Source organism: Chrysemys picta, chromosome 10 (genome assembly GCF_011386835.1).
Source record: "Chrysemys picta bellii isolate R12L10 chromosome 10, ASM1138683v2, whole genome shotgun sequence".
NCBI lineage: Eukaryota > Metazoa > Chordata > Testudines > Emydidae > Chrysemys > Chrysemys picta.
Window position 1 is genome coordinate 86,026,543 of NC_088800.1, and position 23,109 is coordinate 86,049,651.

The 23,109-nt window shown below is 45.2% G+C and overlaps 1 protein-coding gene across 4 annotated transcripts in view; it reads left to right on the top strand.

The window, feature by feature from the left end:
• The window catches only part of PRKCB (protein kinase C beta), a 235,275-nt gene that overhangs the window by 148,936 nt on the left and 63,230 nt on the right, over positions 1-23,109 (top strand). For all 4 annotated transcript variants that reach the window (XM_005288918.3, XM_005288917.4, XM_005288920.5 and 1 more), the window contains 4 exons: positions 8,624-8,780; positions 9,171-9,305; positions 13,708-13,804; positions 21,920-22,066. In XM_005288918.3, the coding sequence (XP_005288975.1) occupies positions 8,624-8,780; positions 9,171-9,305; positions 13,708-13,804; positions 21,920-22,066 (536 nt within the window). The remainder of the gene's footprint in view (positions 1-8,623; positions 8,781-9,170; positions 9,306-13,707; positions 13,805-21,919; positions 22,067-23,109) is intronic.

The following is a 23,109-nucleotide window of genomic DNA, read 5'->3' on the forward strand; positions in this document are numbered from 1 at the left end:
GGGATACCACCCTGGGTGCAGCGTTGGTCTGATCCGCTATGGTTTGCCTTTTTTTTCTCCCTGTGGCTGGAAGGCACGTGGGGAGTGCCGGCGTTGAGTGAAAAAATGGGTGAAGTTACCAGTATTTGAAGCACAAGAGAGCTTGCCATGACGGGTGTTAGATTCCCTACATTGCCAGCACACACAATAGCATAAGCATTCCAGGGAATCCTAGAATATCAGGGCTGGAAGGGACCTCAGGAGGTCATCTAGTCCAACCCCCTGCTCAAAGCAGGACCAATCCTCAGACAGATTTTTGCCCCAGATCCCTAAATGGCCCCCTCAAGGATTGAACTCCCAACCCTGGGTTTAGCAGGCCAACACTCAAACCACTGAGCTATCCCTCCCCCCGGGAAATGTGAGGGGTCCTTGTATTTCTGTGCATCTCCTCTGTAGGGAGATTGAGGGTGATGGGAAGAGCTTTCCTGTGGTAACCAGTGTTGAAATCACTCTAGTAATTGCTCTGGATGCAGGGATGGCTTTTTCCACACCTTTGAGCTGGGGGAAGAGGCTGCTGTACAGAGAAAGTCCTGCCATAGTGAGGATGGGCGGAATGACTGACCACGCAGGCCCTGCTGCGTCCAGAACCACGTGGGCACTCGAGTTTGCTTGATCTGTGACAGCCATTCGGGTGCTGAATAATGGCCTCTTGCTCGTGTGGGTTTAACAGATGAAACCAGCCAGTTTTGTGCTGTCCTGAGCAAAACGGAGGAGGAGGGATTGATTATTGGCCCAGAGCTGAATGAAACCTTAGTGGGGTGACCGTCTCCATAAACTGTGTCCAGAACCAGACTTGACCCCAAGGAATTTCAATGGTCATAAATATTACAGAGCAGTGATGTGCTACTAATGCCCCCACAAAATAAACCTTCCCCATACCTGTAAAAAGCCCCGTGTGCCAGAATACAGGATTTTACAACAAGTAGGCGTGAGACTAAGGCCTTGGCTACACTTACCCGCTAGTTCGGCGGCTGGCAATCGAACTTCTGGGTTCGACTTATCGCGTCTAGTCTGGACGCGATAAGTCGAACCCGGAAGTGCTTGCCGTCGACTGCGGTACTCCAGCTCGGCGAGAGGAGTACCGCGGAGTCGACGGGGGAGCCTGCCTGCCGAGTGTGGACCAAGGTAAGTTCAAACTAAGGTACTTCGACTTCAGCTACGTTATTCACGTAGCTGAAGTTGCGTACCTTAGTTCAAATTAGGGGGGTAGTGTAGACCAAGCCTCAGATGCTTTCTTGTGTAGCCCTCTCTAGCCAAGGAAGGAAACAACAGTACTGGGCAAAACCAATGGACCTTGAGTCCACATGGCCAGATGTGCTTTGCTGGAAAGGTTTGTACTTCCTGAAATACGCTTTCTATTGCTAGTACTGCATTACACAGAGCACCGCTTGGTTTTGCCACCGGATTCAGATCACAGAGGATATCTTGTCTGGGGCATCTCACTCACTCAACATTTTGATGGGCATTTATTGGCAATTTTTTTTATAGACCGTGGTTGAATTATCCAATAATAGAGTAATGGGTCAAAACCAAGGGCAGAGGTAGAGAGGTGTGTGTGTGATATCAAACTAACCAAGAAATTAAGAACTCAATTATGGGAAAGGCACTGGACAAGGGAAGCCTTGGAGAAGAGATTCTTAGCTGTATGCAGCTGTATGGGCAGTTTTTGTGCTTGGCTTTTAATACAAAACACTTTCATTTTAGGAACCAGCATTTAGGGATTACTTATGTTTGTTTACGAATACGATCAAGCTTGCTTTCTTTAGACTTGTATTATTAGTTAGATAATGGCTTGTTGGGACCTAGTTTTGGATTCTTTTTTTTTTTAATACATTTTGTGTTTCATTATTCAAAAATGTGGTTATAATGATAGGCTTTTTCTATTAAAAAAAAACAGATAAAAGCACATCACAATCATGAGAAAATATGTATTCTTCTCCCCAGATACGGGTGGGGGGAGGAGGGGAAATCATTGTGGTTGTATTGGAGCAGAGCCTTTTCATGACCCTTGGAAATTAAACTCATTACTTAGAGATTTCACATAGCAGATTTCCAGTTCTCAAGCCATTTTTGTGTGGATGGTACAAAGCCTTCTCTAGGAGATTTTGACTGAGAGTCCAAATTAAGCCACAGAATAGCTACTGTGTATCTTCTGAGGCACAGAGTTGGTATTAGTATTGACTTAACAAAATGATTAATTTACTAATGGCACATGAAAGTAATTGTCTGAATGAACGCTGTAAAATAAATGAAGTCACGCTGTTTGTGTCTGTGAGCTATTATAAAGGAGAATATGGCACTGCTATTAATAACTTCCTACTGTATTAAATTCTGATCCTGTTCTATATTGCTAAATACCCCGTAGACGTTCATGTTTATGATGTGCACACAGTCATCAAAGACAGATACTCATCAGGTCACCATAAATGAATAAAGATTGTCCCGTTACTTTCAGTTCTCTGGAGCCACTGGACACGCCTGTTGAAATGTGTGGACTATGGAGCTGGCAGTAGTTCAGACAAGAGTCTTTGCCATGATATAACAGTCTATAACCTTAGCTATCCCAAGATAGCTTGGATCAGACTTTTAACCTCCCTTCTTGAGCCACAAACAGCTTCTTTAGAGAGCTCTTTGAGGCTTGATTCACTTACTGTTACTGGTAGCACAGTGGAGAAATCACCCCCCTCCTCCCCCAGGACTGCTGCTTGTGTATTGAGAAGTTATTCTGAAAAGGCTATTCCTGATTAAATCCCTGTGTGAACACTCTGATTCCAGAATGGGAGTGCCTTTATTCCAAATTAGTTTAATTCTCACGGGAAGTGGATTAAGCTAAGGGTATGTCTGCACTGGAAACCCGAGTCGACCTACATTGGGTTGACTTGCAGCCACGGCAGTGATTACTGCTTTGTTGCATGTCCACGCTACTCTCCTTGGGTTGGTGGGGGACGTCCTCAGCGGGAGCGCTTCCACTGATCTAGGTGGGGCACTATGGGGAGCTGAGAGCCCGGTCTCTAAGCTCCGCTGGCAGCTCCCTGCCGGGAGCCTGGCTGCCCCACAGGCGCCCCCCCCCTCCACTCCCCATTCCCAGGCGGGAGCAGGTTCTGGCCACCCGGGCTTCTCGCCCCGGCTCCCAGCCAGGAGCGGGATTCAGCTATCCAGGTCTCCAGGGGTGCAGGGGGCAGCTGGGCTCTAGCTCCCCGGCTTTCTTGTCCATCAGGACTGTGAAATTGACAAGACCGCCGATGTAAGGGACACGGTGTCCTACAGACACTAGGTAGCCCTGACTCCTCTGACATAAGCCCTGCACCTCTCTTAAAGGTGGGGTTCTGACGTTGGTGTAGCAGGGCACTTACCTCGGCGGGAGCAAGGCTGTAGCGGGTACGCTGACATAATTAGGTCGACCTAAGCTATTTTACATTGACCTAACGGTGTAGTGTAGACCAGGCCTAATTCAGAATAAGTCATTTAAGAGTGTCAGCTTGTGGACTTACTCAGGAATAGCAAATCTTGCTTTAAATTCACACCCTGCCCTATTGTAGATTAATTTTTGTATGTAAACAAGTCCATAGTCATCTACCTGGAAATGACCTTACTCAGGTGAAGGGATGGTGCACTCTCGAGGGCAGAATTTTACTTGTATTTTTTTACTGTCCCTTTTCTCTTCCACTCCCCAAATCATCCCAGAAGAAGTCATTAGACATAATACAGCAGAATTGTCATGTGTTGAAATACCAGACTGTCTGATATCTACAGAGTTTAAAAAAACAACAACCCAAAACAACCCATCTGGATTTTAAAAAATTTTCCAATACCATTTTCCATCTGGTTCCCTGTGTGGGGTGCTGGCTGGGATTGTCGTAACGACAGACATTAAGTGGAACAGGAGTGCCTGAATTTGCACAAAAGTGTTTTTTGTTTGATTATTCATCTCATTAGCATTTAGCATCTATGCAGCTGGATTAAATATGTGGCGAGAGAGAGAGAGAGAGAGAATAGGTAATGACATCGTAATCTCCTGTATAAAGGTAAATAATGCCAATATTTCTTTATATACTTACCCAGGCCCTTAGGAAGGTAAGATTGGGAATAAGACCTTTTTCTCCAATGGCTTATCCTCCCACACGGGTCAGGAGTTGCTGCAAAGGGATCATCAGCAAAACACATCTGGTACCATCTTTTATACAGATGTTGGGCTTTGGTATTTTCTGAACTAATAGCTTGAAGACTGTCTTTAAGGGAGGGGAGCTTCTTGTGATTGTGATGGGGGTGAAATCATCGACACTTTGTATCCTTGGGGAAACAAAGTGGTTGTCTTAGCCAGCATCTGCCAAGAGTTACTATACTGTAATATCTTGAATGTTTCCTTCCACTTAATAGGAAATAACTATGCAGTCTCAAATACTGTTGGTGAATGTTGAGTGGCAACCTCTGTACTCTTGAGCCTTGACGTGGGCACTGTTGGCCCATAATCTTGCAGTAAAGAGACACAACCTGTTCCAGACGTATCCTGATCCTCTGTGGGTCCTTGCCCACTATATATTTTTCTTATCTGGCTGTCCATAATGAAGTCAATCCTGTCCCCTCTTCTGCCAAAGGGGCAGGAAGGTTCTTTGATCCACATGGCTTGGTCATCTTTTGACTTTGAAGAATATTTAGTGCTATAAAATCAATGACCCTGCCCAGGTATCTTTGATTGGATTGCAGGCTAGTCCCTTGCAGCTTTGCCTTTCTGTGTCTCGCATGCTTCTGTTGAAGGTGTCATGTTTGATGAATGAGCTCGTTTATAAATGGAGATTTGATTTTTGGCTATGAGTTAGATTCCACGGAGCCGGAAATTGGGCTGTGTTTCAGGAGGACAGAGCTAGATTGCAGAGTTTGAAGCAGTAATCCCCTTTGAAAAACAAACTGGCTCCCGATCCTGCACTAAGAAGGCTTTCCAGAAGACTAGGGAGGCCTATTTGAAAGCGACTTGGATCTTTACAAGTAATCCCTAATGCTCTGCATTCGCATACAGCAGGCCTGGTTGGTATTCTCCTCTGGGGCAGAATATTGGGTGAAATCCTGGTTCCATTGAAATCCATGGCCAAGATTTTCCACATTGCTTTTTCCTTCCCCCACCTAGAGTTCTGGGGCCCTCTTATTTGATTCCATAATAGGTAGGTTAGACAAGCTGACTTTCCAAATTAACCCTTTCACGGTCACACCCACCCCCCCACTGCCCAATTTAGCACCTGATGGAGCCTTTTGCTAGTGGTTGTATCCAGTGGCTACAGTAGATTGGAAGAGGAGGCGTTTTCCCTCAGCTTTCAGCAGAGGGGCAGCTACATCCTCCATATTTTTAACCCCTTGTTGTCTGTGCCTCAACGCATCCAGTGGGACTTCTCATCTGGACTATCTTCTCCTCAGCCCGGCAGCCCGAGCACCAATGAGATCGTGCTTTGAATGCTTGGCAACTCTTCGACATAGAATGATCTAATCTGTTTCCCCAGCCTAATTTTATTTTATAATGCTGCAATCCAATTAGAAGCACTTGAGGTCTCCTGCACATCTCCCCTCCCCCACCTGCTTTATCTCCTCTGATTAATTCATTTTGAATTCAGTTAAAATTATCTTTAGCCCATGCTCACCGAGCACTGTGGTTAGATAAATATCGCCTCGCTCTGGATCCAGTAGCTCATGGAAATTGCCTGGTTCCAGAAATTATGTAACCGCTCTCTGTTGTTCTGCTGCAGATTCCCCAAGAAAGGCGACAGTCCTATTCTAATTGTAAAGCTTAGAAATGACGTCCCAGCCTGTTGTGATTCCCAAGGCTGTCCTCCCAAAATGGACTTGAGCACTTAGTTTACCAAGAAAGCCAAAGGACATACATGAGACTTGCTGTGTCTGCGTTGTGGGTGTTTGGCTGTCCCCCTTAAACACACACACACACACACACACACACACACACACACACACACCCCTCCCCCCTGGCTGTCGACTCCATTCTCTCAAGTCAGGCACCTATTTGGGGTTTGCTTTTTTGCCTTTTTTTTTTTTTTTTGCAAATAAATATTTAGAACTCCTGTGATAAACCCACTGTGTCCCTTTTAACCCTCCTTGGGTTTGTGGAACGTAGTTCCTTTTCCAGCGTCTGCAGGGATTAGACGGGTTACGATTACTGGTGTTTATAACTAGTGGAACTCAACAACAACCTGATGTAAACTTCTGCTGAGGCTTCCTCCGGGAACTTGGCTGTTCTGCGTTTCCCTCCAGTCTGTAGCTCTCTCATGTGCTCTGGCCCAAGGAGAGGCTCCCACCTCCCTTTTTATATTCTAGCCCCACTTGCAGCATGACTCATTGTAATTATCCTGACTCTGAATTCAGGGCTTTAGCAGCTGAACCTAGAGTGACTCAACAGAAGAGCCCTGCATTAGAATCTGCCACCCTGATTAAACTTCCCTAATGTCTAATTTGCTCTTGCAATGGTCATCACTTCGCTCTTTCCGTTGTCCTTCCTAGGACAGTGGAGGGCATTTGCTGCCCAGGCACTAGTCTGTATCCTGAACCTAGTTCTTCATCCTCTTGTTCTTCGAGGGAAATTTAAATTCAAATCGATGCTGGTCTCTTCTTACAAAAGAACCCTGGATCTCATTCTTTGTTTTATTTTACGGTTTGCAATGCACAGGTTTTAGTGGGGGGAGGGATAGCTCAGTGGTTTGAGCATTGGCTTGCTAAACCCAGGGTTAGGAGTTCAATCCTTGAGGGGGCCACTTAAGGATCTGGGGCAAAATCAGTATTTGGTCCTGCTAGTGAAGGCAGGGGGCTGGACTCAATGACCTTGGGGGTCCCTTCCAGTTCTAGGAGATAGGTATATCTCCATATATTTAAAAAAAAAAAGTTCTCTCTTCTCAAAAATAGTTTTCAAAGTGCCTAAGGGCCAGATTTCTGGAGGTGTTTAGGCTCCACAAGATCCTTATAGGCACCGGTAGTGTTTGCAAATGTACCTAAGCAGGCTAGGCGATGAACTCTCTCTGAAGTCAATGGGAAATGGGTGCCTGTGTTTTGTGGATCCCACTAAATGCCTAATTGCATCTTTAGGTGCCTAAATACCTTTATAAATCTAGCCCTAATTAATTTACGATGTTCCATTGATTGTTTTAAATGGGACTAGTGTTCATAAATCACATATCAGAGGGGTAGCCGTGTTAGTCTGGATCTGTAAAAAGCAACAGAGTCCTGTGGCACCTTATAGACTAACAGACGTTTGCCGCTCTTTATAAATTACATATGCACTCTTGAAAATCTCTCCCTCCATGTTTGTTTTATTTAGATTATTGGCAGGGTCTTGAACCTCAAGTATCAGGGGGTAGCCGTGTTAGTCTGTATCTACAAAAACAACAAGGAGTCTGGTGGCACCTTAAAGGCTAACAGATTTATTTGGGCATAAGCTTTCGTGGGTAAAAATCTCACTTCAGAAGAAGTGAGGTTTTTACCCACAAAAGCTTATGCCCAAATAAATCTGTTAGTCTTTAAGGTGCCACCAGACTCCTTGCTGGTCTTGAACCTGGATCCATCAAATTCTTGGGAAGCAGCCTTGGCCATTGTGTCATACCAACTCATTGAATTACCAGGGAATTCATAGACTAGCTTTCAGCGGTTCCACGACCTGCTTCCTGATTGGCCACATGGTCTTGACTCTGATTGGCTGGTAGCCATATATAAATGTCCTGCTTCCTGTCTGGCTTGTCTGAGCAACAAGCCATTGCCTGTTGGTTGCTACTCAGACGCAGCTTGAGTGCCTTGCTGCCTCACCTGACCCCGCCAGCAGCCTTGCTCTGCCTTCCCCGTGGATTGTGTCTCCTGGCCGTTGGACCTCTTGTGTGAACTCTGACCACTGATCTGGACTGTCCTTCGACCCGCCTGACTCCTGGGTGTTTTGCTAAAACACTTAACACACTTATGGTTGCTGTATAAGTAAAAATAATGAAGTGAAATTGTTCCTTCAAAACACAATGTATAATTGGAATGTGGAACTCATTGCCACATGAAGTCATTGAGGCCAAGAATTTAGTAAAGTAAAATGTGGATTATACATTTATATGGATGAAAAGAATATCCACGGTTAATGCTAACAGAATTTTTGAAAAGGGATGTTAAACCTTGTGCTTCAGGGCCTTAGCCAATCTCGAACTATTAGAGAGCTGGCAGATTATCTCACATCTGCTATTGCAGGATTCTTACACCTTCCTCTGAAGCATTTCTGAAGCTCACCACCGATAGGGACAAGATACTGGATTAGATGGACCGCTGGTATGATCTGGGATGGCAGTTCATTTCCTCTTAACCAGCAGGAGGAAGAAAGGGAACTTCACAGTCCTACATTTGAATAGAATGTCCATTACATGTGTATTTACTTTGTATTAATCATTCCTATTATGATCAATGTCTATATTAACGCAGTTTTCAGTCAGCATTTCAATGTAATGTCAGTCAGTTATGCCATGTCATAAGCGTATGGGACAGAAATATTTTTAAGGAAGCTGAATAGGGCTGCAGATATCTTTGTAGTTTTAACATTGAATGTACTTTTTATTTTTTTCCCTAGTAAGAGACGCCAGAAATCTAGTTCCTATGGACCCTAATGGCTTGTCAGACCCTTATGTGAAACTTAAACTAATCCCCGACCCGAAAAGTGAAAGCAAACAGAAGACCAAAACTATAAAGTGCTCTCTGAATCCTGAGTGGAATGAGACTTTTAAATTGTAAGTAGAGTAACACAAATTTAATATTGTAAAGTAGACCCTCTTGTCTCCAGAATGACCGTGAATGTGTTTGCTGGGCTTTAAGTATCTGAAATATTCAGCTGATTCAATGGAGAAGTAACTTTTTTCCTGTCATAATAAATGTCTCGGAAATGCTTTAACTTCTGCTCTGTGCACTGATCAAAGTCTTGCATTTCAATGAAAGAACTTTACATTCTCCATTTGAAATGTGCGCTATCAGCAAATTAAACATTAAAGAAACGTATTGTCGCTGAAGACCATCACTTCATTTCATATTCATTTATTTATTGAACGCACGCGCGAAGCATGTGGAATTGCGGAGATAACTTCCACTACAGACATTTTGCTTCTTCCCCTCCTTTATTGCAGTCAGCTGAAAGAGTCGGACAAAGACAGAAGGTTGTCAGTGGAGATTTGGGACTGGGATCTGACCAGCAGAAATGATTTCATGGGGTCTTTGTCGTTTGGGATTTCTGAGCTGCAGAAAGCAGGCGTTGATGGATGGTAAGACTCAATTTGCTCTAAAGCCACAGAGCTCTGAACACAGCAGTGTCACCTTGTACCCTGTAGCAACCTGTCATTCTGTGGAGGGCTAGCAAACTGTTGAAACAACCATTTTAGTCCCCAAGTCCCCTGTGTTCCACACAAAGTGTCCCATCACTCTGATTGCTATCAGTGATTTACATCCACAATAAAGAATCGTGCAGCTGAGGTCCTAGAACAAGAGTAGTGAAGGGAGGAATTCCTACCGCATTTTGAATTTCCTTCACTGGGTTACTTAAATTTTGTGTCCCCTTCATTGTGTTTTTTTTGTCACACGTTGTTGTGTTTCACGTTTGGGCTCTGGCTGGTTGGGAGCTCTGAGGATTTCCCATTTGTATAGGCCAGGGGTGGCCAAACTTACTGACCGTCCGAGCCACATACAACCATCTTCAGAAGTTTGAGAGCCAGGGCGCACTTGCTGGGGCTCGGGGCTTCAGCCCCATGAAGCTCCCAGCCCTGGCAGGTGCTCTCCATGGGGCTGAAGCCCCGAACCTCATCAGGCACGGCCGTGGGGCTGAAGCCCCAAGACCCCTCTCCCTGCTGGGCAGAAGCCGGAGATGACACCTTGGGGGGGGCACATGTGGTCACTTTTCCTCCCTGCCCGCCCCCCCTGATTTTTGCCAGGGTTGCCTGCTCTGCTCAGTCACATGGTGCCACCAATCCCTCTCCCTGCATGGCAGCTGTGGCTGTGGGGAGAGGCGGTGGTAAACAGCTCGGAGCTGCTTTTGCTACTCCCTCTCCCCATGGAGCTAAAGCAGCAGACCCCTCCCTGCAGCTCCCAGCCCTTTGCTGCTACTTCTCCACAAGAAGCTAACACTTGGGAGCTGCAGGGAGGGACTGCTGATGGTAAGGGTGTGTGTGTGTGTGTGTGTGTGTGTGTGTGTGTGTGACTCAAGATGTTGGGGGGTGGGAACAAAGCTTTAAATTATGACCCCACTTTCAGCAGTCACCAATCATCTCTGTCAGAAGCCCCTAACCCCACCACCTTACTGCAGGGCAGAAGCCCCGAGCGCCCCCCCCCCCAGTCTGATAGGTGGAGAATGAGCGGGAGTTTGTGGGGGCTCTGTGAGCCGCACTTTAACTGTAAAAAGAGCCGCATGGAGCTCACAAGCCACAGTTTGGCCACCCCTGGTCTAGGCACACATCAAAAGGATACAACATTTAATTTAATGTACTTGCATCTGAAGAAGTGAGGTTCTTACCCATGAAAGCTTATGCTCCCAATACTTCTGTTAGTCTTAAAGGTGCCACAGGACCCTCTGTTGCTTTTTACAGATTCAGACTAACACGGCTACCCCTCTGATACTTAACATTTAATTCGTAATCCCAAATCCCAGCATTTGTCCTGCATGTTAGTATGTAGGTTTCAAAACTTCAAATGTATTGGGCTACAAGGGAGCATGAAAAATGTAATCTAGGGTGATTTTAACAATAGTCTCGTGGCTTCACGTACCCAGCAAGGAGCCTTTGTGCTGATCACAGTGTGAATCCAAAGAAAAGCCAGTGGTAGCTAGTTAAGGGAGAGAGTAGAGCAGGAACATGAATTATGTCGGAGGCTGTTGCTTCTGCAGCCCGTGGACTAGCTGAAATGATGATTAGAGGTTTCTTTCAATGAAATGAGAAATCCTGTCCAAAGCATGTAATTATTGTCACTTGTTACCATACGAAAGATGAACACAGTGGGCCCATAAAAATCATGTTGTATGGGGTCTGTTCATTTTCATGTTATCTTCCCCAGCAGGTTTCATGCCATTTTAATTTCCTTTTGTAGTCACTGAGGCTTGAGAGATATGTTACCTTACCATATGAAGTATAGTAATTTAAACGGGTATTGTATGTGTCTTGCAAGCAAAAACCAGATGGACCACTTATTATGGGAGGCAAAAAGCTTCCCTGGATTCTCCACTTTTTCCTTGAAGAAACTGCCTTGCAGATATAGAGAGGAAAATGTGCAAGAGCCCATATTTCTAATTTAGCTCAGAGCGGTTAGAGAAGGAACATTTAGAAAACAGAATAATCAACAAACGTCATACAGCTGTAATCTGTTCTTTTTAACTGGTGGTGGCATACTATAAAAATATGCCTGCACATCACTCATTTGCCCTATTTGCACTCTTGTCCAGGTTCCCACTTGATTTCTGCAGAATAGCTCCTGGAGGGGGAGGAGTGTGTGTCGCGGGGGGGGGGGGAAGAAGGCCTAATAAGGCATTTGTAAATATTAAGCAGGTCCACCCCTGTTTAAGGCTGAGGAGTGGGACTACACCTTTTCCACCTCCAAAATCTGGGTTTCTGGATAGAAGCGTCTGTGTCATTATAAAAGTACAGAGCAGCTCCAGGAATAGCCCCTCCAGAATCCACCCGGAAGGTGCACGGCCGGGCTGCGCGCTGCTCCGTGATGGGTAACTTGCCTCGCTAGAGGAACACACAGCTCTGCAATGGAACAGCCAGTTACATTCTTACCTCCTGCCTGGTAGGAGTTTCTGCTAATGAAATAGTCGTAAGGATACCCTGCCTCTCACATTTGGAGCTCTCAGTGCCTGGCAAACGTTAGTGATGCCTCTCAGCTCCACTGGAAGGCAGGTCTTACGAGCCCCACTGTGCGGATGGAGAAGCTGAAGCGTAGAGACAGAAGTTCCATGCAGCAATGAGATCAGGAATTAGAGATCCCATCTCCCAAAACCACGTTCAGGTCCCCTGGGCCTCACCCCCTTAAAATATACCTGAAATGGAGGCAGTGTCTGTCTCCTGGAAAGAAGCTAAATTACAAATCCCTCCAAGGCTTATGGTCGCCTGCAGGCCTGTGTGCGCTTCCGCTGGGATCAGGCCATCGCCCCTCCTAGCGCAATGGAAAGCATGAGCCAGAGTTTCTCACGGAGTTTTAAAAATCATGTAAGTGGAGATCTAAGTAATTTTCCCTGTCACAGCGTTTGGCTAGAATAAACTCTGGGAGAAGGCTCTGTTGCATATTTCATATCTCAACAACTGCAGTTAATGGAGAAAGCAGGCTCAAAGGAAGAGGCCGTCCCTGTATTATGCAAATACCACTTTGTTCATTCACTGTAGACACAAGGCTCTCTAGATAACATCCAGCCGATAACGAGAACGGCCCCTCGCAGACTGCTGTGGAAAGGAATTCACTGAGGGAGCCCAGGCTTTGCCCGGGGCTGAATAAAATACCTCCGATCTGAATGACATTTCCATGATTTCTGTTAATTGCTGGCTAAGCTCTCCACCCCCTCCCCGGTTTTTGTGGAAATCTTTGCTTTACACTTCATGGCTGTGGCTGTTCTCCGAGGCAGCGGAAGCTCGCTTTGAGTGGGGATGCAGACGATAGGAGGGGGGGTAGGATGGGTGATGTGCATGGGGAGCTACTGAGACTTGAGTGGGTGGGCAGCTGGCTCCAGGCTGGGATGGCGGGTCCCGGCCATTTGCGTCTCTCTCACTAGCTGCCGGGGTAGCTGCTCCTAGCCCTGGCCCGATCGCCTAGCTTCCGGCCTGCTTCCCAGCCTGACTTCAGGTGCTGCAGCATCTGCTCCAGCCCCTCCCGTCCCGCTCCTGCTCCACACAGTTTACAGGGAACATTGGTTCCCAGATTATGCAGCGGAGCAACACGCAGGGGCAGAAACAACTGTCAGGCCCCTCGATATTTCCATTGCAGCAGCACTAGCCCCTGCCATCCCTGATGGCTCTGGCGATGAGCGGTTGGCCTGCTCTTCTGGTCCTGGGCCCCCGGGAGCAGACTAGGTCGGCAATGCCAAAATCTCTATCTTTGGGGAGGGGGCATTCCCACTGGTGCTACTACCAGTTTCACCGCCTTGGTTGAGCGGGCATGATTCAAAACCCACTGAAGTCAATTGAAAGACTGATAGACTTTAATGGACTTTCAGTCAGGCCCCTAGTTTAAACCAGGCTCCAATGGCTCTTGGTGTCTATACCATTTGGCAACCCCCCCCCCCCCCCCATCAAGGTGACTTGTTGAAGGGCATTATGCTGTTGTTTGTGTGTGTGTGTTTGGGGGGAACAACCAAACGCCTGCACAGTGTTCCAGCGACACAGCTGGAAATCTGATGAAGGGGGTATTGTGAGTATAAAGAGCTGCGTTCTTTCAAACCCAGGAGATCATCATCGGTGCAGAAGGAAAAGGGAACGGAGCAGGACAGTTGTGTTTAACAGCCAAGCCAAAAGCAGGCTGGAGCCATCCGTCTCGGATGGTTTAGACCCAACAAATCCTGCATCTTGGGAGGGGGGTTAGACTCGCTGACCCTGGCGGTCCCTCCTAACCCTGTGGTTCTATGATTCTGTGACTGGTGTCTGAGGTTCAGGCCTGTCTTAGTTACATGCTGTTCTTGCTCTGTCCATCTAGGTTTAAACTGCTGAGCCAGGAGGAGGGGGAATACTTCAACGTCCCGGTTCCCCCCGAGGGAGAAGAAGGAAACGAGGAACTCAGGCAGAAATTTGAGGTGAATGGAGTTTTCTCAGACACCCACCACCTTTCCTTATAGCCAGTACTACGTGGGCTGCCTGGAGTCCTGGGGTGAAAGGTTGTTCTCAGTAAAGGGCATTTCCACCCTGCCCTCATCTCACCAAGGAGGGAGGGAGGGAAGCTCTGCTCCTACCCCATGCTCTTCCCCGTCCCCTTTCCTGCCTGTGTAGCCATGGGGCAGGGCTTCATTCACTCTTGTGCTCTTTCGTGGGTAGCCTGCCTGCATTCATCCCACCCAGAGCTGTGCACTGGGTTTGTGGGGGGAGCTAACGAAAGATCACTTCAGAGACTTGAAGCCTCCCGGCTGTTTTTTACCTGGATGCATTAAGTGATCAGTGCAGAAGCTTACTAAATTCATGGGTATATGTGGAGGCAACACTTTTACTGTGTATGCAGTGTTGGTGCAGTCTTGTTGGCTCTAGGACATTAGAGAAACAAGGTGGGTGAAGTATTATCTTCACTGGACGCTTTGTTGGTGAGAAAGACAAGCTTGCAAGTTTTGGAAAGTTTGTTTCTCTCACCAAGAGAAGTTGGTCTAATAAAAAATTTGACACCCCCTCCCCACCACACACACTTTTCCTGTGTCCATGAACACTTGCCCCTCCCCCCGCCATGTTGGAACCCCAAGGAACGTGGCTGTTCTAGGCATTCGTTCTATTTACCCTGTTTCCTGGGACTCCATACATGCAGAAGACACAGCAATGAACTGAGGTTTTCTGCTTCTGAACAGCCATTTGTTTAATGACACAAGAATTTGCCCCCATTTGCCCAGTCTTCAAATAGCAAAAGTCCAGAGTTGGAGGTTTTGTGCACAACATTCAAGCTTTTGATTATTGAGATTGAAGCCAGATCTGCAGCTGGTGTAGATCAGCAAAGCTCCATCCAAGTCCATGGAGCGAGGCCGATTTACGCCAGCTGAGTGTCTGATGCTGTGCAGTGAGCCCTAGACCCAAATTTGCCTCAGCAATGCGGTGGAGCTGCATTCGTACACATGCATTTTCTCCATCTGAGTCCACCGCCCGGCTGAATATTAACTAGGCATTGAGGACACGCAATAGGATTTTTACTTGACAACCTTTAATTAAATTCAGCACAGTTGCTTCAAAGAGAGCTTCTAATATCTATTGTTTGGGCCCAGGAGTCCTAATATTTGTCTTCACAAGAGCACTTGGCTTGAGTGGGTATTAAAGGTTATCATTAGTAAAACATACGGCGAATCACGTTTGATCTTAACGTAAACATTTAGACTCTGCAGACTGTGCGTTTCTACGCCCTTTGTGTGTTTAAACTGGCAGCGCAGATATGTGGAACCAACTGCAGTGGATTATGTCATAACTTAGATGGAAAGGCAGCGGAAGGTAGAGATCCAGTATGCAGATTCACCAGGGCATGAAGTTGTAGTGGGGGGTATCAGCTGTACACTGACGACAGTTGGTGCTGATAGGCGTTATTTCTAAGTTATTGCATGAGTTAACCCTTTCACGTCTCTAGAATATTTTATTTTAATTAGAAAAGACTGCGATCTATGTTTGGTTTTAGTTTTTTTGGAACTGTGGCTTAGCCACCAGTTGGAGAATCTATTGGAGGAGGCGAGATGTATGCACCGGATTCTTTATGCTAATAATGTTATCTACAATTAAGCTAGAAAAGCATTGCACCAAAGTACAATTTTGGTTTGTAGTAATCTGAGCGCTCAATCCAGAGCCACAGAGCTAGAATTTACAGTAGGCATGAAGCTGTGAGCCAATCAGGCTGTGGGTTTTTTGCTTTTTAATTGTTGGCAGCTTTTATATTTCTCATTTAAACACAAAGCTTTATAATAAACTCAGCTTTACCATTTCATTCTCAACTCTTTAGATTGGATCTCTTTTTGTTAGGATTTGGGATTATACAATTTTCGTGTTTGTCAGCATGAACATAAATGTAGCCGGAAGAGGAAATCATTACGTTAATATACTATCAAGGCTATCTTTTACTTTAAGAAGGATGAAGATCATGTCCTGTGATGGCCTAACATACACTTGATGTCAGAACAATGGAAGTGTTGTTTGAAATTGCAATTTTACTCTCAGTTTTGAAGTACAATATAATGGAATTTGTTAATCTGTTTTATCTGTAGTCTGTGTGGCTATAAATTAATATAATTAATGAAGATAAACTAAGATATTGATATAATTGGATTGGAGACCAAGCTTGGAGAGGAATCCTTAAGTTATTCTGCACACATTCTGTTTCCTACGTTGTCTTGTGGTAACCTCCAGTATATTATCTCACGTATTTCGGGTGGTGATCTCTTTCATCTTTGAGAGGATGACAGTTCCTGTGAATTGACACTTGTTAGGAACTGATCCTTAACGATTGAGTACAAAACGCCTATTAACTGACAGAAAATGCGGATGGAATTCTTGGAGGAGCAAGAGGGGCCCTATACACAAGTTTACGAGTTCCCATTTAATACTGTAGATAGCACTTTTTTACCTTGCTTGGCGTGCCTGCGCAGTGACGCTGTCTAACATATTAGGAATTGGAAGCTAAATGAATTGGGCCATAGACCGGTTGGCAAGGCCAAGTGACAGCGAAGGTCAGATTGGTTATGGTGCATTTGTATGAAATGCACAGTGCAAATGCAATGAAAAATGGCGGCAGCATCAGCCTAATGTGTCTGAAGGGCGGAGCTGGAAGCGAGCAAAGCCCCTTTTTGGAAGCTGGGTTCCAGGCGTCAGTCCCCTGAGAAGTGTCACACTGGTGGGGCACGCTGACCTACTTACACGCAGAATCTCTTCTGTAGCATTTGTTCCTTTCAGTGTTTCTTGCTAGTTACTTGTCATATCAAAAAGCTTCTTTGGAACATTGGACATAGTTGCGTGTTCCAGTTTAGACTATGCAAACCCTCAGCACTTTGGTGACTCTGTGGAGAAAATAAGGGGAAGGAAAAGACCTTCATTCTGCAGGATCCTACCAGCTGTTCAGTTACTGATGTGTGACCCTCACAGCCAGGATGCAGACTGATGTGCTGCTCCGAACTCAAATTTGTGATAATCAGCTACTAGAAGAGACAGGGATTTTGGCTGAATAGCTGCTCAGGGGAATCCTTTTAATTGGTACAGACAGGGCTGGAAAGAAACATGCCTGGGAAGTGGTGGTCAGAATTCACTCATGAAGGTCCCAGGGGTTCCTGGAGCTGAAGAGTGCGCATGGAGCCTTGCAGCATGGACTGTCCCAAGGTGAATTAGTCTGGCTTAGCTGCTACAAGCACAGGGTAGTGTCATGAAGCGTAAAAAGGACCTTGATGCGGGATGTTAATGCCACCTATAAGACGCCATGACTTGTCTGGTAGCAGCACCAGGGACCTGCTTCAAAGCCCATGAAGTTAGTGGGAATCTTTTCACTTATTTTCAGTGGGTTTTTATTCTGACCCTATAAGAGCTTCCTAAGGGAGAATCTTTAATTTGGGGCTGGATAGGCCCCAGTGGCTCTTTTCTAGAATGGCAGTTGACTCCGTCTCCTCCCTGGCTTCTCACCATAGAAAGAGCCTCCTGAAGGTGACCCTATTACATCTGGAGATCTGTAATCTGTGCTTAAGTTGTGTGTGAAACGAAATGGCTGGTCTAGTGGAGATCGGTCTAAATTACACAACTATCCTACATGGCCTCGTTATTTCTTTGCTTAGATGTGTAGAGTCTCATAATGCTCATGTGTATCTTGCCTGCACATTCAAGAGGAAAAGAATGCAGCTTTAATGTGGCTCTTGTTGACCTACAGCACTATGACTGGATAACCCCGTACTTCACACCAGACCTAATGTAACAATTAACAATCTTCCTCCTGTTCTTGGATTTGTTGACATTGCAATGGAGCCAAATCCTAGACCAGAGATAAATTCAGAATGATTTCAGTTCAGTATTGGAGTCCATGAGGATACTCTATCTTTCTTTAGCGCTTCCTTACGACGTGGATTTGCTAGGAACTGAAAATGTGATTTAAGACCGAAATCTCTAACTTGCCTGTCCGTTCAGCAACAGCCTTCCTAGGGTGACCTGAGAGGTCACGGGAATGCACTGTGACGCTAATTGTAATGCAGCCGGCAAGAGTTCTGTCATTTCAGTTAAAACGATAAGGGATAAAAAGAATCCACCAATCGATTTGCATTAGTACTGTTTGATCCTGCCTTTCTGGGCAGCACAAATCAATAGGACAGAGTTTCAGTCTTATATTCTGAGATGCTGTAGAAAGCATCGCAAAGGAAGTAAACATGAAAGGAATGATATGGAGCACTGCATGCTACAGAAGACCTGTTAAAACGCTTGTCTACGTGCCTTTTTTCAGCAACCTCTGGCCCCCCTGTTCTGTTTAGCATGCAGTGTAATTACTGGCTGAAATATTGATTGCCATGTGCCTGTTTGTGGGCTTCCTTCAGACTTATGTCTGCAACTGTAAGTACCCTCGGCTTAACAAAGAGTTCTGAAACAGGCATAGAGTGAAGCTTGCATTGCATGTTTTGCCAATTTTCCTTATCATTTACCAGCCACTTGCTGGGACACCTTGATAGATGTGAACATCAGCTGGTATTGCATAGAGTCAGGTGCAGTAAATTAACTATGACCAATTGGATTGGATAATGATGGTCAAATGCTTTTTTTATTTTGTTGACAACATTTGCAATGAATTAGTTATAAACCAGAAAGGGAACATGAGCATTAAGAGTGTATTAAAAATATGTTAAAGGACTTTCACACTGACTCAGACATGGGAACATGAGCACAATGCTAGAGAAAGCAAGTTACCTTTACTTGAGGAGTGGTCAGCTGTGTTCTGTGGTCTATTATTATAGACACTTATGTGTTTTTAATGGCTTTCTCCCTTCTGGTTTTGCTAAACACTCTGCCTGATCTTTCAGTAAAGCCTTCCTGTATTTATAATCTCATTATCTGCTATCCTAGACATTATTGTGGTATCACAAATTCAGGTTACACACTAGATGAAATGGGAGGGAGGGAGAACTTCCTTGAACACAAAAACCTCAATTACTAGCAACATTAGTATGGACAACAGTAATACAAAAGACCTGTCAATATCACATTTAAAGAGCTAGTTGGGTTATAAATTGTATTTAAGAAAATACCGTTTTTCTAATAAAACTTGAGACTATTAAAACAGAGCAAATTAAAACCCTTAGATTACTTTTTACTCCTTATATTGTTCATTTGCTCTTTGCATGTTCCTCAGCAGTGAAAGTTTCATTCTTGGTTAGCCAATGTCACTTTCAGGTTCTCATGCACTGGCGCAGTGTTGCAATGTTTGGACTGCAAGCACCCAAGGGAATGTGTATTGTTTAAAATGTCATGGACTCTTCAATATTGGTCCTAAATTTTGTAACAGCTTGTTTTCACAGACCATGATTTGGTGTCAAATTTGACTTGACAAAAATGCTTTAAGACCATCTATACCATGTGGAAATGTTTGCCCCTAATATGAATATTCCTCTTCATTGTGCCTATATTTTCACCTGTATTAAAATGGCTCTGGAATGTGACCTGCTAAGAACTTTTACAGGCAAAAGTATACAACCCAGGATGGGCTTTAGTTTGTTTAATTGTACAAATAGGAAACCTCTTAAGTCAAATTCAATGCCCCAAACAATATTAATCCAATACCAAGTGTGCGTGGTTAAGAACACTGTGTTAAGAAGTGCTGAGGCTAAAGTGAAACATGAATCCCTAATTCTGCACCCTCCTGTGCATGAATTATGATCTTATGTCAGTAAAAACGGTCTTAGGAATTGCCGTTGCAGACCAGAGCCATCTAGCTGAATGTTCTTTCAGAGTAACAGCCGTGTTAGTCTGTATCCGCAAAAAGAAGAACAGGAGTACTTGTGGCACCTTAGAGACTAACAAATTTATTAGAGCATAAACTTTCGTGGACTACAGCCCACTTCTTCGGATGCATCCGAAGAAGTGGGCTGTAGTCCACGAAAGCTTATGCTCTAATAAATTTGTTAGTCTCTAAGGTGCCACAAGTACTCCTGTTCTTCTTTTTGCTGAATGTTCTGTTTGCCAATGGCTAATATCAGGAGCTTCAGTAGAAGGGCACTGATGGACTAACTTGACTGTGGGGAAAGTTTATTCCAACCCCCATCAGACGTGGTGTCCACCCTAGGCTCCCCTCCCACCGGCCAAACGTCCCACCGCTGCTCTCACCAGTTCAGCTCTGACCAGTGCTAGTCATGGTGAGAGGCAAGTGGCTGCTTGACTTTCATTTCTGCTTCAGCCCCAGCACTGGGTGCCAGATGGAGCTACCCACCAAGGGGGCCAACTAGGGGAAGCAGAAACCTGCCCCCTGCTGGGAGTGCCTGGATTTTATTCACTGTCACACGTCTCGTTCTGAATACTAAGAAAATACAATGGGTTTGGGCAGGATTCCACCTTAGCTAGAGAACTTTGGAAACATTGTTAAAAAGTCTAAAAATTACTTATGAAAACTGCACTTTTCTGGGAGGCTGAATCAGTGGGTTTTTTAAAAAAAGGCTAGGGTTCTAGATTTACGCACAGGTCCGAGGCTGTCATTCTGTTTGCAGCCAGTCTTGGACATAAGGCCGCTCAATGACTTCAACCTCTTCCCTGGAGCACTCATTCAGAATTGCAGCTGCAATTAGGCATCGATGGCTTCAGGTTTTTGCAACGTTTTCTTTCGTTTTCAGTGCAAGGCCTTCGGTCACCTATTGGTAGGTGCTGCAGGTGACCTTGAATGGAGACTTTTACAGCAGAGAGAACCTTGCAATAACCAATTAGCACCAGCAAAGTCTTGGTGATTACTTGTGAGCCTCCTATCTGGAGGAGCTATGAGCAACACTAAAATTGAGCTGCTGGAATCGGGTTAATGGAATTTCATGCTAGACTGAGCTCTGTGCAGGCTCTACAGTGTGGCATATTTCTGAAAATTAAAACGGAATACATTGTGAGATAGCTTTTACAAATTCTGGTTCAGTAAGTTAGATAGCCACTGGACCAATGACAAGTGATGAGCTTTAGTGCTTAAAAATGTCTTTTGCGAGGCTTCTTAATAAGCAATTGTGATTCGACCAGCTTGTGTGATTGCTTTGAGGATGCAGAAGAAGAAGCACTGTGGAGTCTGTTCTCAGAAATGTATTTGTGGTTTCATGCATTCAGCCTGAAATGACAGAGGAGCCCAGTTCTCTTTAATATCAGATGTTAATAAAGTCTGGGCTGGATAAAAATTCCCCTTATTTTACTCCAACATGTTTGTATTTAACAGCCCTTTGTGCATAAGGCCAGGGACCCAACGCATACAGTTTGCCTTTGTAAAGGAAGCAGCTCATCTAAGCCCATGTGGTTTTTTTATTCCTAGATCTTATCACTGTGCTGTTACTGATGAGCATTCTCTCACGTGTCTGGGGGGAGAACAGAGTTTTAAATGTTCCGTTAACCTGTGGCATGCTTGGGGACGCTCCCTGGTTGCTCCCTCTGATAGCAATTTGTAAGGGCATTCCGCAGATTACTTACAAGTATTCCAGGAGGGGTTAATATTCTCTGTATTGTAGCTGGAGCTTAGAGACTCCCTCTTCTAAGGAAATGCCTTCCCAGGGGAAATGGTGGAAGCCCCATGAACAAAGGCATTTAAAAAGAGACAGGACAAAGAAGTGGAAAATATGCAGTGTAGTGTCCCCAGGGGAGTGGTCTAGGTGGAATGTAATTGGTGTCTTTTTCTGTTTCTAATTACTTTTTCGATACCTTGAGGGAAGCTCTCCCCTCACCAGTTAAGTTAGATTTTCTCAATGTTCTGAAAGCTGCAGGAGAGGAGGGAGACAGCCAGTGAGCTCTCCAGGGAGGAGTAATGGGTAGGAGACCTTCCAAGGAGATTTGTTTGAAAATACGGGGAGCAATGCAATGCACTATGTTTGCAAACCTACCAAATTGTGACCTGGGTGGTGGTTTGATTGTTCATATGGAAAAGGCAGTCCCAGCTCAGCCTAATGTTTTGCCTAGAAATAATCCCTTTAACATACACTCAGTCTTAAAAATGGTCTTTCTTGTCATTTCACTTGATTTCCCCCCCCCCACTCTTCCTCTTTCAGAGAGCCAGGATTGGTCCAGGCGCCAAGGCAGCCGAGGAGAGGATGACGCATGCGATTTCCAAATTTGACAACAATGGAAACCGAGACCGGATGAAACTGTCAGATTTTAATTTCCTCATGGTGCTGGGGAAAGGAAGCTTTGGAAAGGTGCGGTCTGAGGAGGTCCATGTGTTCGTACATCTGTGAACAGGGCTGTGCTTGACTTCCATGTGTCCATAATAATTCCTAATCTAGGCTCTGCCTCGTTGCTCCAGAGCAGTAGGCTGGGCCTAGGAGTGATGCCTGGGAGCCTGGCTGGCCTTCGATATGTGCGCGTTCCCCATCTCATTAGATGGCAGGATTGGGGAGAGGACAGGCCATGTGGGAAGGGAGCTCGCATCTGAATTTGGCAGGTGACTAGAAGAATGAGCGCTAATTGCTGCAGTCACACTGTCAGCAGAGAGGAGAATGAGCGCTTCCAGTGACTGCAGCCGGGAAACCAGAGGGGCTTGGCTCTAGATTGTGTAAGCGATGTAGGCAGGACTGCCTTGGGGTCTCCTCTGCAGTACAGCGCGAGGGCAGAGAACTGTTCGGTCAGCAGGTAGAACCATCCCGTTGAAAACGTAGATACCTGCTTTAAAAAGGGATCATGTCATAAACACCAAAGCACGTCTTGCTGTCTTCCAATGCTTCTCCGTGGAAAGGCTGGAGCACTAAGACAGCCAAGGTTCCATTTTTGTGTCCTGGGAAATTCCACTTAGAAGAGGCACCAGTGGTGTTCAGGTGCTGTCACCAGGGCGATATCCGGGACTAGAGGGTATTGATTTAAGGTGGAGAGTGCTCTGCTATTTTGACCACCTTTCACCTGAGGACTGTGTAGCAATTTATCAATTTCTGATGCATCCCAGTCATAGTAAGGAATGCTGAAATTCAGGTATCTGGTTAGAGATTAAAAATTTGAGATTCTCTTTCTGGAAATAGGGTTACATACATACCGAGTGTGTGTGTATATACATGTGTTAAAGCTCTTTCTGTTCAACTGAGTGTTTTTTCCTCTCTAATAATTAAAAATCTACATGAATGTTTTAATTGGCTTTACAGACCAGTTATGTGCGGTAAGAGAATTTATTTCTTCTAGTAATTGTGGGATTCTAGAGTCTTCATTTTCCTTAGTGTTTTGCCAACTTTATCAAGATTTTCATTAGAAATTC